This window comes from Micropterus salmoides, unplaced genomic scaffold (assembly GCF_014851395.1).
Source record: "Micropterus salmoides isolate LMB-PRFRI ecotype aquatic unplaced genomic scaffold, ASM1485139v1 Ms_hic_scaffold_18, whole genome shotgun sequence".
Classification (NCBI taxonomy): domain Eukaryota; kingdom Metazoa; phylum Chordata; class Actinopteri; order Centrarchiformes; family Centrarchidae; genus Micropterus; species Micropterus salmoides.
In genome coordinates this window covers 21,825,624-21,841,889 of record NW_024040928.1, presented here as the reverse complement: position 1 = coordinate 21,841,889, position 16,266 = coordinate 21,825,624, and the positions used below count along the sequence as shown (strand labels likewise).

At 39.0% G+C, this 16,266-nt stretch overlaps 2 protein-coding genes across 3 annotated transcripts; one reads left to right on the top strand and one right to left on the bottom strand.

The window, feature by feature from the left end:
* Window positions 1–549: 549 nt before the first annotated feature.
* Window positions 550–6,749, bottom strand: LOC119909540 (adenylate kinase 7-like). Of its 2 annotated transcripts, none has more exons than XM_038727800.1 (18): window positions 6,533–6,749; window positions 6,293–6,442; window positions 5,494–5,608; window positions 5,301–5,395; window positions 5,089–5,199; window positions 4,796–4,879; window positions 4,617–4,705; window positions 4,436–4,526; window positions 4,091–4,168; window positions 3,860–4,009; window positions 3,537–3,665; window positions 3,256–3,361; window positions 2,784–2,912; window positions 2,631–2,696; window positions 2,266–2,463; window positions 1,227–1,468; window positions 868–1,026; window positions 550–769 (listed from the first exon to the last, which is right to left on the bottom strand). In XM_038727800.1, exons 1-18 carry the CDS (start codon window positions 6,614–6,616, stop codon window positions 740–742), a joined length of 2,106 nt encoding a protein of 701 aa, XP_038583728.1. In that variant the 5' UTR covers window positions 6,617–6,749; the 3' UTR covers window positions 550–739. The 2 variants fall into 2 exon arrangements, with proteins under 2 accessions (XP_038583728.1, XP_038583729.1); XM_038727801.1 differs by having other exon boundaries at window positions 1,227–1,444; window positions 6,533–6,748.
* Window positions 6,750–11,483: 4,734 nt separating this feature from the next.
* actc1a (actin alpha cardiac muscle 1a) lies at window positions 11,484–16,229 on the top strand. The gene is made up of 8 exons (XM_038727354.1): window positions 11,484–11,616; window positions 13,244–13,397; window positions 13,486–13,614; window positions 13,763–13,958; window positions 14,059–14,220; window positions 14,503–14,694; window positions 15,660–15,841; window positions 15,955–16,229. The coding sequence occupies exons 2-8, from the start codon at window positions 13,269–13,271 to the stop codon at window positions 16,096–16,098; spliced, it is 1,134 nt and encodes a 377-aa protein (XP_038583282.1). The 5' UTR covers window positions 11,484–11,616; window positions 13,244–13,268; the 3' UTR covers window positions 16,099–16,229.
* The last annotated feature ends 37 nt before the right edge of the window (window positions 16,230–16,266 follow it).

Below are 16,266 nucleotides of genomic sequence, written 5' to 3'. Positions count from 1 at the left end.
ATGGAGACTCTGAGAAGACAGATCTGTAATGAGTGGAAACCTGGCAAAACCATAAACGTCCACCACAAACACTGAGCCAAGTCCTACACTAAGAGAAGCAATGTGTGTAGTTTTTAGCGTTTTATATGTGTACAAATAATGTTGAAAATACCATATAACAATATGCGTGCCATTTCTTGGTACTTTGTATGTGTTTATGTTAAATCACAGTTTTAGTTTTTCACTTTAATACACTTTTAATGTGTAGATCATATTGTATTTTTCTGTAAAAATGAGTGTTATGCACACTGAGCCATTTTACTGGGTGAAACTATTTACAGTTTTGCTTTCATGCTTGCTTTATTTTCAACTTTAGCCGCTAGCTGAGATTCTTGCACTCCTGCTTGCTTGACATATATCCAATTTCCAGTACGCAAGTCTTTTTAGCTCTTTAGTTCACCAAGTAAATGACTCACTACATAAAAATGTTATTTTTTGTACAGAAATACATTAAATTAATTTATGATCAGTGTCAGCTAAACTAAAATGTAAACCATATGACAACAAAGGCACAATCAAGCATGGATATGCTGGTGGTTTTAATGAATAAATTCTTCAAGTCACAACTACAGATGCAGCACTCTTTCCAATTTACAATCATCTTTTCATTATGTTTAGTACTGTATAATAAACACAACTTTAAATGATGTAAATTAATAACATGTATTGGATAAGTTCCACTTTAGACTAAATGTTATTCTTATTGGTTGTTCCGTAGAAGATATTCAGCCTGTGAAAACAAGATAGAAAATATCAACAGCTGTATCAATGCACTCATTTAACAAAAAGGCACTTGTGTTCAGTGTAGAAGGTCAACTGTGTGAATACCAGAAAGTCGACAGGGTCCTCTGGTTTGACCTTGCTGCACTCTAACATGGCCTCAGTGAGCGAGGGCATCACATACTTCATCAGGTAGTTCCTCAGAGGAAGACAGTGAGCCTCCAACAGCTCACGCTCCTGTCCCTTCACCTCAGACAAATTCTTTTGCTAATAAATAATACAACAAGACAAATGTTTATCGGTCATTGTCTTCTTTAGACAGTAAAGTCTCCAATCTTTCTTTCTGCTCCTCTTTTTTACTATGCATACTCTCTAAATGCTGGTACGACACTTTGCTTAACCCAAATGTGGCACTGGTAATTTATCGCTACCATGTGTTTAATACAACACTTCTTCTTTCAACTTACCCACTCTTCATACTGAGCAGCCATCTCGGCCAGTGCAGCTTCATTCCTGTGTTTCCTCTCAGCAGCCTCTGTAGCCAGTTTCTGCTTCTGCTCTTCTTCTTTCTTTCTCTTCTCCTCCTCCAGCTCCTCTGGACTCATGCCATAGTTCTTTGGAATCCCCACCATCTCAGTGATTTTCTTCATAACATCTGTGTACTCTGAGTCATCTGTGGTGACTTCTGGAGAGGAACAAGTCATACTTACTGTAAAGAAACATCGTTAAGTAGATTGTCAATTTCCACAAATCTGTCTCTGAACATTATATTGGACATCATGAGAGTAATGGCTGAAAAGCACACAATGAGATTGTGGATGCATGGTAAATTCTCATTTTTACACACAGAGTAAACAAACAAGTTACTGTATAATCTGTTATCAGTGAGCTTATTTGCTTTCATGACACAAGAGAGGTATGAATATTTTTATCTAACTCTCGGCAAGGAAGCAAATAAGCATATTTCCCAAAATGTTGAACTATTCCTTTAACAGAACATGTTTTAACTAAGAAGCAACATGCTCTTTGAAATATGAAGCACTGGGGTTTACAGGAAATGTGATCTTCATTTCAAGAAACTCTGGAACTAGATGAAGACTACAAATGCTGAAAGACATGTTCACTTTTTTTTTAAATGTCCCATTATTATGAAATGTAACATAAACAACTGTTAAACATACAGACTGGCACAAACCTGCACCTAATAACCACACTTTTGCTTTTCCTACAATTTAAATTTCTAGATCTGAAGTACAATATTTTTACGTAGCCATTTATGTGTTCTGCAATAATCTTTGTTTCTTGTTTGTGGTCCGAATCCTGTTGCGGCCTAATATGAACTATGTGGCTTTGAGGATAGTACCAATATGTTATATGTGTACAAATATATTTATACCATATCACAATATACCGGCAATTTTGTGGTACTTCGTATGTGTTTTTGTGTATAATGTTAAAGAACAGTTTTAGTTTTTCACTTTAATACACTTTTCTTTTTTTTTTTACCAATATGTTCTGGGTAGATCTCAAGCTCATCAAAGTAGTCCAGCAGGGTTTCCTCAGCAGTACTGTGTTGTCTGTATCTCGTCAGGCGAGGGACAAATTCCTCCTCGGTGTAGCGCATTTTCTCTGCCACACTCTGTGGAAGTCCCTGTGCTCTCTTCCTCAGAAAATCATCTGTTGCATTTAGAGCAAAAACATACTCTGCAAAACATAAAACAAGTAGAATAAGAAAGTGGTTCAGCCAGAATGTTTTGTATTATTAGAGGTATAAAGAGAGTTTTGGCGAGTTAGTTCGAAGGATAAGTAAGAACTGAACAACTTGTGTTTATATCTTTGTAGTGTATTAAAGTAAGAAGTACATCAACAACCTGGAGTGATCTTCTTGTTGTACACAGGTGCTTTGGACATCAAATTCTGGTTCTCTGTGTCCTCATCTGAATGATAAAATACAACACATCCACATTAGTGTAATCAATATTAATAAACATTGTGCAGTAATTAAATCAATGGATGAAACTGACCAGAGAAAATCAGCTTTGCTTGCTCATATGTCTTCGGGAAGCCATCGAGAACAAATCCTTGGTTCCTGCATGGCTTTGAATTCAGCTTTTCTTGCAAAATGTCAAAAACTAGATGGTCAGCTAGTCGACCTAATGGACCAACACAATTGTTTAAACCCACATTGAGAAACTAAAAGACTCTACATGCAAACAATAACCCATAAATAATCCGGCCACAGATATATCTAACTCAGTAAAATTACACTTTAATTTAATTAAACAACTTCAGCTAAGGTTACTAAATGAAAACTAAAAACACATTAACATAAACTGAATTACACTGACCAAACATCAGACTTGTTCACCTTCACATAGGTTATGGAGTACAGTTTCTTTTAAAATAATGTTAATAAACCAAAAGAAATCTACTTTATAGCTTTCTGAGCCTGAGAAGATGGTAGTTTTTATGTAGGGCTGTGGGTCTGTAACTTACCTGCATTCATTTCCATGCTTTTGTTTAAAATGTCCAGTTGTATCTGTGTAGCAGCTGCTACCTCCTCACTGACATTTTCAGGGTCAACTTCATTCACTATCTCCTTCTGTATCATATGGAAAGGAACGTGAAAAATAAGCAATGCGTAATGCATTCAAGAGTCTGAAACGGCAACATATTCATGACATCTCCACAGGAGGTCAGTATTTCCTTAGTTACATGACAGCAGCAGAGAGAAAAATAACATCTGTCTGCTGGTACAAGTATTTGATGCCACTGACCAGTTGTGTGATCTTTTCATCAATGACCTCCTTGATCTTGATGTGGTGTATCTGGTAATGACTGCAGAGCTTCTCTGCAACAGTGGTTTTGCCCACAGCTGGAGGTCCAAACAGGCAGATTCTGATTGGCTAAGGAAATAAATGGGGAAAAGGCAGCTGTACTATCTATAATAGCCAGGCATACTGTATATATATTTAAATCTTTTCTGCTATCTGTATATAACAAAACAAAGACAACTCTCGAATACTGCTTTAAGCCTTGAGTGTACCAACAAAATTAAATGGTGTTTGTAAATGTTTAGTTGAAGGACTTGAACACTCACAAGTAGCTGCCTGGTGTCTTTGTACTCTTCCACAATGCTCTCCATGTTTTCAACCACCCCTGCTTCAGACGTCCAGCGGAGACTGAAGAGGTCTTTTATGATAAAAGCATCCAGGCGGAGGTTGATACTTAGGTACTCCAGTTCCTCTGGCTGAAATGACAACACAGTATGTTTTATATTGACTATAAGGTTCATACTTGTTTAAAATAAGAAATAAATGACATACTGTACCTTAAAAGCCTTCATGGTGATGGCTTCCTGCTCTGCGACTTTGTTAATTTTTCCTGGCCCAAGTGTATCACTTATCCTCTGAAGGGTAAAAAGTGAATAGAGAATAAGAATAATTGTTGTATTATGTTTAGCAGATTTTTATCTTTTTGGTCATTTCGTCTTTGCAGTTCACAGCTGAAAGTTCATAAAAGAGTGATGAGAAATGGAGAATGTGAGAGATGACATGCAACAAAGGTCCCCAACTTAATTCAAATCAGACTTGGGTCATCAAACACCCAACAAAAGTGTTTTACAACAGACATATTATCCATTTTCTTTAATGTATTGCTGCATTTACAACATTACCTTTACAACATCCTCCAAAGTGTTCTTGGAGTCATCGACAGCAAGAATGAATTTCGACTTTGGCTTGAGTTCAATGATGTTTTGAATCACTCTGAAAAAGGAACACAGTTCAGCCCTGCAATAATTATCTCAAAAAACAAAATTATGGTATATATGTAGAGTTACATTCAATTAAAATCACCCTCCGAGGTCATTTACGTGGATCATGGGGATATAATTTGTGCCCTGTCCAAATAGAGGAACCTTTGGAAACTGCATCAACCAAGACACCTGTTTGAAAACAAGACATTTCACAAAAAAATGATATTGCAAATTAGCCAGTATATACACATACTGAGTTAGTATCACATTAACATCTACCTTGAAAAAGTAGTGAAAGAGGTTCTCGCCCTTTCCATACTGAAGACCAGAAGCCACCACATAGCAAGTGAGTTTGGACTTTTTCTGTAAGAATGAAAAATCAGGTTTTCAAAAGGCATTTTTCCACTCTGTGTATTTTTACAGCTAACTTCCTTTTCCTGATGCTGTTTACCGAGTAACGAGCCTACTACCTGGACAATAAGGGTGGTGATGAAGTTAGCACAGCAAAAAAAAAATACATTAAGTAAAGTGCTACTTTTATGTTGAACTTTTCATCCAGATAATGTACTTACACCTTTACCCAGTTTGAGCACAAGTTTCTCCAGATTGTTGTGGTTTCTGAAGCTGGGATGTGGCCTTTTTCTTCTGAACTCCTCCTCTGTTAGAAGAGCGTCTCCTTCATCCTGAAGAGAAAAATTATTATTATATATTATAACTATTATAAATTATTGGTTGTGTTCACAGGACAACTTGATAGTTTGCCAACATTTCCCCACAGGCTCACCGGACTCTCTGGTTTGGTCATGGCCCATGTCATCACAGTTGAGACTAAGATGAACATTTTCCGAGACTTGAAATTCTCCATCTGAGCATGAAGGGCTGTTTGTAAAAGAAGGAAACAAGACAGTTACTAAGGATAATTGCAAGAGACTAAGGTATACACTGAAGCAAATCTACCAAGTAATGAGCCTACTAACTTGTGATTGCCCATGTTGCTTCTTTAACCTGCTGTTGTGTGGCACTTTCTGAGATGTTGTAAACCACTACATCACATTCCCACAGGCGCTCAAGAAGCTCATCTTGAGCTGGTGACTACCAAGAGAGATTATATATCCAGTTAAACAATGTATGCTATTTGCATTGTCTAGAAATAAACATAATTTACATAAAGTTGTTATGGTCCCTGTATGCAATGGTAGCAAGTAATAGTAACAATGCACTATACATAATACAGGAATTCAATTAGCATTATTAGAAAGAAATTACACTACATATTAAAAAGTTAAAAGTACTCATTATACAGAAAGACTCCTTAACAGAATCTTTTATCTATTATTAGAATCCATTATCTGATGCATTGACTTGTAAGCAGCATTTTATTGGTGTACTTAAACTTTAACTATGGGCTAGTTTTTATCTGTGGCAATGAATCACATTATACAAGCAGAACGTTTGCTTTATATGAAAAACAAGTAGTAACATTAGCCTGCAAATAGGCCTAAATTGAAAGTACAATATTTGCTCTTGAAATGAAGTGGAGTAGAGGAGTAAAGTGGAATAAAATGGTAGTAGTAACTCAATAAAGTGCAAGCACCTTCACAATTGTGCCAGACTAGATGTAAGATGATGTAGATGTAGATGTTACTTAAGTTAGCTAACTAGTACCTTTCACAACTACCTGTATGTATTTGTCAGTAAAGCCTGTAGGTAAATATGCACTTACAAAGTCCTCTAACGAAGGACAAAGTTACTTGTTATTATGTTATGCAAACTCACCGCATACTGCTCAAGTAGAAATCTTTCTTTTTCATCTTTGGTGGAAGGAGACACAGTTCCCACTATTTGGAAAGCAGGTTCACGGGAGGCCAGAGTCTCCTCTGCTTCGGCATCCTCCGAGGACTCTCCGGGTACGCATGTCGATAAAAACTGTCAACAAAGTGAGAAGACATACTATAAGCTAGCGAATGACACGCCATTATACATTAACAATATAACATTGGCTGCATGTTTAGCTACCTGGGCGATGTGTCTGGACGAATACCTGTCGACGTCGTTGATGAAAATACGTTTGGGACGAATTTGTTGCTTTTTGACACTCATTTTTAAAAATGCGAGGATTTGCGGTTAATGCTTCTTGTACAAACTTCACTACGCAAAGAAAATGTATTAAAGCGCTGATACAAAAATAACGTCTTGTGTTGTGTAACGTTACCAAAACAAAGTGTTTCTTGTCACCCGTTGCCATGGACTCACTAAGGTTACTATGGCTCAGCCAATGAACTGCTTCGCTGAAATGCGACACGTTATTTTACGTAAACTGTGCGTAGCTGTAATGAATAACGTACATGGCCGTAGCTGCTGTTCAGTTATACTTTCTGTATGATTTATTGCCGATTATTCGGTCTACGTGGTGTTTCAAAGCCTTCACCACACTGCCAAGATGAAAATTAAAGGGTGAAACGCTAAAGCCGTTTTTAAGTATTATTTTGTTAGCTTAAAAGTAGTCAAATTTAGACATATGGACCTATTGCGTGTAAACATAGTTGAATAAGCCTGCCTGATTATGATGCTATGTATCTGACATTGTAGGCCTATCTATTTCACATTTATCCACCTTAATGACTTAGGTTTACATTAGTCATTTATTAGTAGATTAAGTGCTTTTCTAATCCTAAGAACCTTTGATGTATAATTAAGCCATAAATTACACTTACTGTACTTTTATTTCCAGATGGAACTGTTGCAGGGTTAATATTTATCATGCTCTGTGGTTATTATTTCATTATCTCTTACAACACTAATTATTGTGCAACAATTTTGTTGCCCATTTATGTCCCACGGGGTCATTGTAGTTGATTCAGACCACCCTCTATGTAGCCCCTCTCACTCCTGCCTCTTTAAACACACACACCTGTGGGCCTGTAGATCCCCTCATGGTGCAGGACAATGGAGCGCTGACATGGAAACTTTCAAAGCACCCCATATATTTATAGAGCTGACATTATCTCAGAAACTGCTGGCAGTGCTTGATGGAGTCTGGTCTACACAGATCTCAGCACTCAGTAAAACACACCCTGTCACACATTCAAAGCACTGTGATGCTTTGTGGATGATTGGTTGTTTCTTGCCATGTATAGTTAACCTCTAATTTAAATTCACCACCTAACCAGAAGTCCTGTAATTCCTGAAATATCATGGATGCTCAGAGGTGTCTTCCAAACAACAGAAATTGTCAGTTTCCCAGAGAAAGAAAATATGGGAACTTATTTTACAACATTGCATTATTTCTTTATAAAGGTTTATAAGATTTCCATCTTGAGTGTAGCAAGCACATACAGTTACAGCACAGGAATCCGGTAATCACCCAGTAATATACAATTATAGGCCTATTGTCAGTTTGTCAGCCAGTAAGTACCAATGAATTGTAGAAAAGAAATGATTTTAAAATATCAACATTGCTACAAAAATATCAACAAAAGTTTCTGTCATGTTCTAGGAAGAATATTTTTAGGTGATGACAACATTTGGACTGAACAGTGGAAAGTCATAAAATAGGTACACAACTGAATGTTTCTGCTGTCACTTTTCTCATGTCTCCTTCTTCAACCTCAGGTATAAGGATTTACAGTTACAAAATAGCTACTGTTGTGATCGTTCTGATTGACAAGTCAACCAGCATGCAGTTTGTCAAACACTGCAGCTCCGTCAGCATCAGGCATGTAGCAAATTGCGATAACGGCTGTTGTTGCCAAGGTCAGCACTGCATGTTCATTCATGCATGTCGGTGGTTGTTTATGAAATATACTCCTCTGCAGTGACACAGTTATGGTAATTGTACCCTAATCACCTGGTGTTATGGAAGTGTGCAAAACATACTGGTATCAAAGAAGTAGTCTTACAATTAGTCATCTGAACATTTAAAAACACATTTTTGCTCAACTTGAAATACTCCTGTAAAGTACAATAAGACATTTTTATTTCACAGTATGACCACCTATACTGTGTGTGAAAGTATAGTAACTAACTTTAAAGTAATCCTTTTTGATTTAATTACTAACAATAGCTTAAATCTTTGTACTAAATATTACTACAACAGATTTTACTCTATGTGCCATCTTTGCAGAAAATGTGGCACAAAATACACAAGATTAATTGTCTTGTGCTCTTTCCATTGCAAAAAAGCATGTATTGTAACATTGTACTGTCAATGGTAAACAAACCACTGTCCAAGCAATTGTTGCCAACAGCTGCTGAAGTGTGTGCATGTGTGTGTGTTGGAGGAGGTGGAGGGTGAAGCACAGAGGGGGCAGCTGTCAAGACAGACAAACGGTGTGCTTCCTACATGCCCTTATAAGGACGACTGTTCCTCAAAACCATGACCCATTTAAGACCATTCGGCTTTATCCTGATAAAGACCTGGTGATAAAGATAGGACTCTGCCAAAAAGTGCTTCGTTGACTAGAAGGGAGCAGTTGACAAAACACAGCACCGGTTTCATCCAAAAACTAACGTGATGTCTTTGCCTCCTACTTTTTTGCTCAACAATGTGCAGTAGTTGTCCCCTTACTGAACAAGAGAGAATCTGTGCCAGACCAGACACTTAAAACAAATGCTATCAACTCATTCAGAATCATTCAGTCGAGCTATTACTAACACTAAGCTGGTGTACTTCTGTTTGTAGATCTGTTTTCATTTTTGTTTTATTCAAAAGGTACTGAATAAATCAATATAATGATTGATTATTTGTGGATAATTTGGGATTTGTTGTCAAATACACATAAGTACTGATGTGCTGTACTTAAGTACAATTTTGAGGTACTTGTACTTTACTTGAGTATTTCCTTACTCATTTCATGCTACTTTATACTCATACAACACTACATTTTAAATAAAGATATTGTATATTTTACTCTACTACATTTATTTAACACCTATAGTTACATGTTACTTTTCAGATTAAGATTTCACAAACAAAACATTATAATCAGTTTCTAAAATAAAGGAAAATATGATGCATTGTAATAGATTAAATGCCCAACAGTATATGTAGCAGAATTCCCTCCACCATAACCAGCTACAACACTTACAAGAGAAATGCATTAATAATATGATATGATCTACTAATATAATAATATAACACGGCCGTGTACTTATACCTTTGTACTTAGGTAAATATTTTACTTTTACTTGTAATGGAGGAGTGTTTCTATTGTGTGGTATTGCTACTTTTACTTAAGTAAACGATCTGAATGCTTCTTCCACCACTAACTGATGTTGAAAACCATCAGAGGGCAAAAGATTCTTGGAGGACTGATCGCTGCTGCTGTAAAAAAGTATATATAGAAGTTTTGCTGTGGCCAGAGAAACAACACTGAGTTAAAACCTGACCACACTGAATCCATGTCCAGCATCAGCAACAGGATTGTCACATGCTATTGCTATTTGTGTTTTGAGATGTAATCGCAAATCATACGTTTCTTCAGAATATATTTCTCTTTTTATTGGCCTGTTTGTACAGATTTCTGGTTAACGTTATTACCACAGAAAGTACACAAAGATGTATGCAAATAATATTCAGATCCTCTTTTTTCTTAAGCTTAAGTTACCTAAAGTTCTCATCATGTTACGCTTTGTGTTATTTTCTGGTTTTTGCTATATTGTCTTATCAATGATGAATATTGATCCTTTTTTGTGTTTGTTGATATGACCTGGCACCACACCTCTGTAAAAGATACAAAACCCTGTGCAGTACTATGGTGATTCACCAGGTACCAAAAGCTTTGTGAATAGTTACCAGTAGGCAAAGATACATGATGTGAAACTAACTCAGGCTCTGTTACGTAAAGGCTTGGAATAGAAATACACAAGTAGGTTAGTAGCGTTTCTCTCTGAGAGATACATCACAGCACATGGCTACAAATGGAATATTTCCAAGTGTTGATGGTGTGGGGGGTATTTACATTCTTACTGCACTCACAGTGGCCTGATAGGGCTACAGCATGGGGATGTAGGCACTGTGGGGGCTGTAGGAGGTGACGAATAAGGAGCCTGAGTCTATGGCGACCTGCAGCCTCTGACACTCCATTTCCCTAAAAGGAGACACTGGAGCCAATCAGAGCTCAGAACCGTTGCACGTCGCTCCCTGCACAGGCCATCCCAGGCATCTGTCGTCTGCTGTGGGTCTGGGCCCTGGCCTCATCTCCCTCCCGCCCCCCTTTTTACGATATTGCCTCTCAGCTGTCTGGCATGTTTTTGGCCCCCCTCACTCCACACACATGCCACGACACTGGCAAACTGTCGCAGGCAGGTCCCCTTAGACGGCTCCTTAACAAGATTGCTCAGGAAAGATCTCAGATTACCATCACACCCTCCAATCACCCACACAACTGGGGACAGTGCCCTGTTTGAGCTTAGTCATATTAGCACATCCTTGGGGGGCCTGAAGGGCAGCACAACAAAGTATCAGTGGGAGAAAGATGATGCTATGTATGAGGCCGGAATCTGAACTCATAAAGCTTAATATTGCAGTTAAGCGGTTTTCTGCGTCCCAAATCTCTCATCATGTTAAATTTAAAGGGCATAAGTTGACTTAAAGGGCATGAGTTGATTTTTAAGGAACCCACAAACATAATTTGACACCCCCCCAAAAATTATGATATAGCATTCTAATGTACAAACCATTTATATAAACCATATATATTTGTCTCAAAGTGCATTTTGCGATTTGAGGATATCTTAGAGCTCCTTAATAAATCATTCTGAATTAAAATATCAAACTGGAAATTCTCTTTCCCAACTTTTCAGTCTTTTATCATGTGACCATCTGTCAAGACAAAAGTCTTGATAAAACTTCCCACTACCCCTTACTTCTGTCCATTGCCTTTCATCTCCAAGGCAACATCTCTCCAGTTTGGTGGCGTCCCCGATACAGGATCCACTTTACTGAACCATTTTGCTAAGCAGCACTTAATTTGGGCTTGTGTGAACTCCTGAGCCCGCCCACCAGCCCCCAGCCTCAGGATGCTGGGACATATTTAAGGACCCCCTCGCACCGTCGCCTTTTGTCCCAGTGGAAACTCCAGTCTTGTGGTTACAACTTGGTGAGTCCCTTTGCAGTCTTCTTGCATTTCAGCTGTTGGGTTTTGGACCATAGGGATCAGGGAGGATGAGTAGGCGCTGCTGCTGTAGAACATATCACTGCCACAACATGGATTTTTTTAACAGTTTGAAGTTGTTTCGGTGATCAGAGTTGATTATGGGGAAGGATGAGAGCTGAGTATAGGAGAGGGGGAAGAAGTTGAAAGAAAACTGGTGGTGTTGAACAGTTCTGAGAGTGTTGTATGTGCACAGTCATCCAGATTCATTGACATTGACCTGTAGACTAGGAAAGGCTATGAGGTTTAGGATGCTGGGATGGGGTGCCTGCTGTTGTGTGGCAGACTTGAAGCTCTAACTCAGGTTAGATACAACCTGAGAAAATGTATTAGATTCAATAAATATTAATGTACATTTAGATTAAAACTCAGTAGCTTACACAGAATATTTTCAGGGCATGACATTGTGGGAAGATGAAAATCTCCACTGAAACCCACAACTAAGTCTAGTGTGCCCATTTTGGGCAAGACAGTCCTCAGAAAGGGATTTTTAATCTAATTGAGGCTTTCTCTGGTCAATGAAAATGAACAAGTAACATTTTCTGCATTTTAGCTTTTTTAATGCAAAGTGGTACACTGTCAAAACCCCAGAATACAAATGGCCTCTTAAGTAATTTGCACGTAATTATTTATTTCATACTTTTCTAAAATAATTTAGTGGCACACAAGTATAGTGTCAACTTCAAATACAATTCAAAAAGAAAAGATATCCCTACAAACTCAAATTTGATGAAGAGATTGTTGTACTTAAGCTCTGGTCAGAGAAGAACCTAACTCATATCCACAATGAAAGTCATTGATTTGCAAAAGTTTATTTGAAATCACCATCCGCAGGACTATCCACTGGCGGATTTCCATTTAAAAATGTCATAGAATGCTAGAGCAGCCATTTAAATTGAACTTACAGATGTTGATTTGAATCGGGACGCATGTATGAAGGTGGGGATGCTGCCACTTGGGATGCAGGCTGTAGCCAGAGTTCCTGGCAGGGGCAGAGCACATGGTCCGGCTCCAAACAGAGGAGTCCACAATGTGGCGACAGCTGAGGAGAAACCCAGGCCTCCCCTGTCACTTGTCAAAACACACTGCCTCAGCTGTTAACTGGCTGTGGCTTAACGATGAGATACAGAAGAGGGGTTGTGGGGGAAGAGCAGGGTCACAAGCATCCTGAAGCTTAAAATAGACCTGTGAGTGTGCGTGGGGGGTCGGACCATGTCCCGTTTTGGCTTTTCAGGCAGCTGTGAGACTCAGACAGGAGATTAGAGCACTCAGAGGTGTCCTCATACTGGACATGGCGCGACATTGTTTCTCAGAATTGCATGGTTTTATTTATTTTTAGGTAAATGATCTTTCACTTAGACTTTGAATGGAAATATTACACATTTAAACAAGATAGGTTAGATGTGGTAGGGTGATTTAACAATCAAGTACAACTGAAACTTTGAATAAAGCAAATGATGTTCAGTGTTTTGATGTAAACACTGTCAAATAGAAGCTCCTGTTCCAGGCAAAACAAAACATTCCTGTGAATATCACAAACTAATGTTTCGTTCCCATCCTCTGTCTCGTATAGAAGGCCAGCCAGGAAAAGACCAAACATGTGTGACGACGACGAGACCACCGCCCTCGTGTGCGACAACGGCTCTGGGCTGGTCAAGGCTGGGTTTGCCGGTGATGATGCTCCCCGTGCTGTCTTCCCATCCATTGTTGGACGCCCCCGTCACCAGGTAGGAACACTGAAAGGGCCGTGTTTATCACAGGCTGTCTGTGTGTGTCTGTCTTGTTCCTGAGATGCTGTGTTTGCTTTGTCTTCAGGGTGTGATGGTGGGTATGGGTCAGAAGGACAGCTATGTGGGAGACGAGGCCCAAAGCAAGAGGGGTATCCTGACTCTGAAATACCCCATCGAGCACGGCATCATCACCAACTGGGACGATATGGAGAAGGTAAGATTTTGAGAAAATGAAGAAATACAAAAATGTCTTCATTTGTTTTCCTTGTTTTGTTCTTTTTATCATAATTGGAGCCTAATGAGTCATTTTACACCTGCTATATCTGAAATTGAGTCCCTGACATATTCCTCCTGTTTCACAGATCTGGCACCACACCTTCTACAATGAGCTCCGTGTGGCCCCTGAGGAGCACCCCACTCTGCTCACTGAGGCCCCCCTCAACCCCAAGGCCAACAGGGAGAAGATGACCCAGATCATGTTTGAGACCTTCAACGTCCCTGCCATGTATGTGGCTATTCAGGCTGTGCTGTCCTTGTACGCCTCTGGCCGTACCACTGGTGAGTCTAAAATTAAAGACGGCCTGTGCAACATCACAGGCCGATAAAAATGCACTCTTTAGGTGTTGTCTTCTGACAAACTGCTGCTTTTCATGGACAGGTATTGTGCTGGACTCTGGTGATGGTGTGACCCACAATGTGCCCATCTATGAGGGTTACGCTCTGCCCCACGCCATCATGCGTCTGGATCTGGCTGGTCGCGACCTGACTGACTACCTGATGAAGATCCTGACAGAGCGTGGCTACTCCTTCGTCACAACTGGTAAGTAGGCCCCAACAACTAACTGGAAACACAAATGGGATGACTTTATGGTCAAGGTGGAGCTAATTTAAAATTTATACCCTACAGTCTCATTTTATTAGTCTACTTTTTTAATAAATGACATATTCACTTTAAACATGAAAAGACAGGTGAGAATAAAGAAATGCTGAGCCTCATTTACTTCCAGTTTCCAGAAATTAACACATTAAGCTGTTTGTTGATTAATCCGGTTGTTATCATGTGAGACTTGTCGACTGAACTGTGAATTTTTCCGTCCTCCAGCTGAGCGTGAGATCGTGCGTGACATCAAGGAGAAGCTGTGCTACGTCGCCCTGGACTTTGAGAACGAGATGGCCACCGCCGCCTCCTCCTCCTCCCTGGAGAAGAGCTACGAGCTGCCCGACGGTCAGGTCATCACCATCGGCAACGAGCGTTTCCGCTGCCCCGAGACTCTGTTCCAGCCTTCCTTCATCGGTGAGTCCTGACAGCTGACCCAACACCCAGGAGCTGGGAACACCACAGCGATCAGGTTTCATGTGTGCAGTGACTTTACTCCGCCTAGTGGCCAAAGGGAGATTTCCCCTCTTTCCTAAACTAATTACTATTTGACATAATACTTTTGACAATAACAATAACTATTTTTTCCCCAAAAACAATGTATAAAGTGATTAAGCTGACAAAATCATTTGGTCTAAAATTATGATTAAAATAAAGCATAGATAAAAGAAAAAAGTAGCCTAATCTACTATGCTACATGCAACAACATTTTTGATATTTCAGTTTCCTCATTACATTTACTGCCACACCGCCTTTAGTATGTAAACATTTAATAAATGGTTTATAACAAACTGCACTGTAGCTGTAAGCACATATAAGTGTTTATTAATCTATTTGTCATCAACTCCTGTGGACAGTGGAGACAGGTGTATGAACAGGTAACTTTTAAAATAATAATAATAATATATGAATAAATGACTGATAATATAGCAAAACATAGTTGAAATAAAATAATATTAATAAGAATAATCATATATATGTCTTCATTAGAGAAGGTGTTATTGTTGATAAATACTGTACACTAATTAAAGCTTAAAATAAAATTAAATGTTTAAATAATGCTTACAAATGTTAAATAGGGTGGTTAAAGTAAAGCCATTTTTATTCAATGACTTTCTGTTAAATGATGTAATTTAATTTAGTATAATTGTTTTTAATTATTGTATCTCCTATTAGCTTTAAATTACTTTATTGTAAAACACTCTGTGTCTTTGTTTTAGAAAAGCGCTGTAGAAGTATAAGTATAAAGTAAAGTATAGTATAAGTATAAAGTTACTATTACTTTTATTACTATCATTATATTATTATTTCTGTAATTATTTCCCTATTAGCTTGCTTACTGTCAACCACATGAACTCATCTTATTCATCTAACCTGCCCAGGTATGGAGTCTGCTGGTATCCATGAGACTGCATACAACAGCATCATGAAGTGCGACATTGACATCCGTAAGGACCTGTACGCCAACAATGTGCTGTCCGGTGGTACCACCATGTACCCTGGTATTGCTGACCGTATGCAGAAGGAGATCACCGCCCTGGCCCCCAGCACCATGAAAATCAAGGTGAGCCCTTATCGACCAGCACTAACTGGTTAAACCCAGGTCACAGGAAGTTCAGAATGTCATTCAAAATGTTCTCGTACCAACCGTCTGCTCCTCCTCTCCCCTTCCTGCAGATCATCGCTCCCCCTGAGAGGAAATACTCTGTCTGGATCGGCGGCTCCATCCTGGCCTCCCTGTCCACCTTCCAGCAGATGTGGATCAGCAAGCAAGAGTACGATGAGGCTGGCCCCTCAATCGTCCACAGGAAGTGCTTCTAATTCTCCAACCAGCACAAAAAAAACAAAAACAACACCAACTGCCCCAGCTCTCCTTCCATCTGTATTTCTACTCTGCCTTTTGCTGTATATACATGTACCCTTGTAATAAAAATAGTTGCTTTTAACAGTAACAGTCTGGAGTCCTGGAGTCTCAATATACAGCATAAA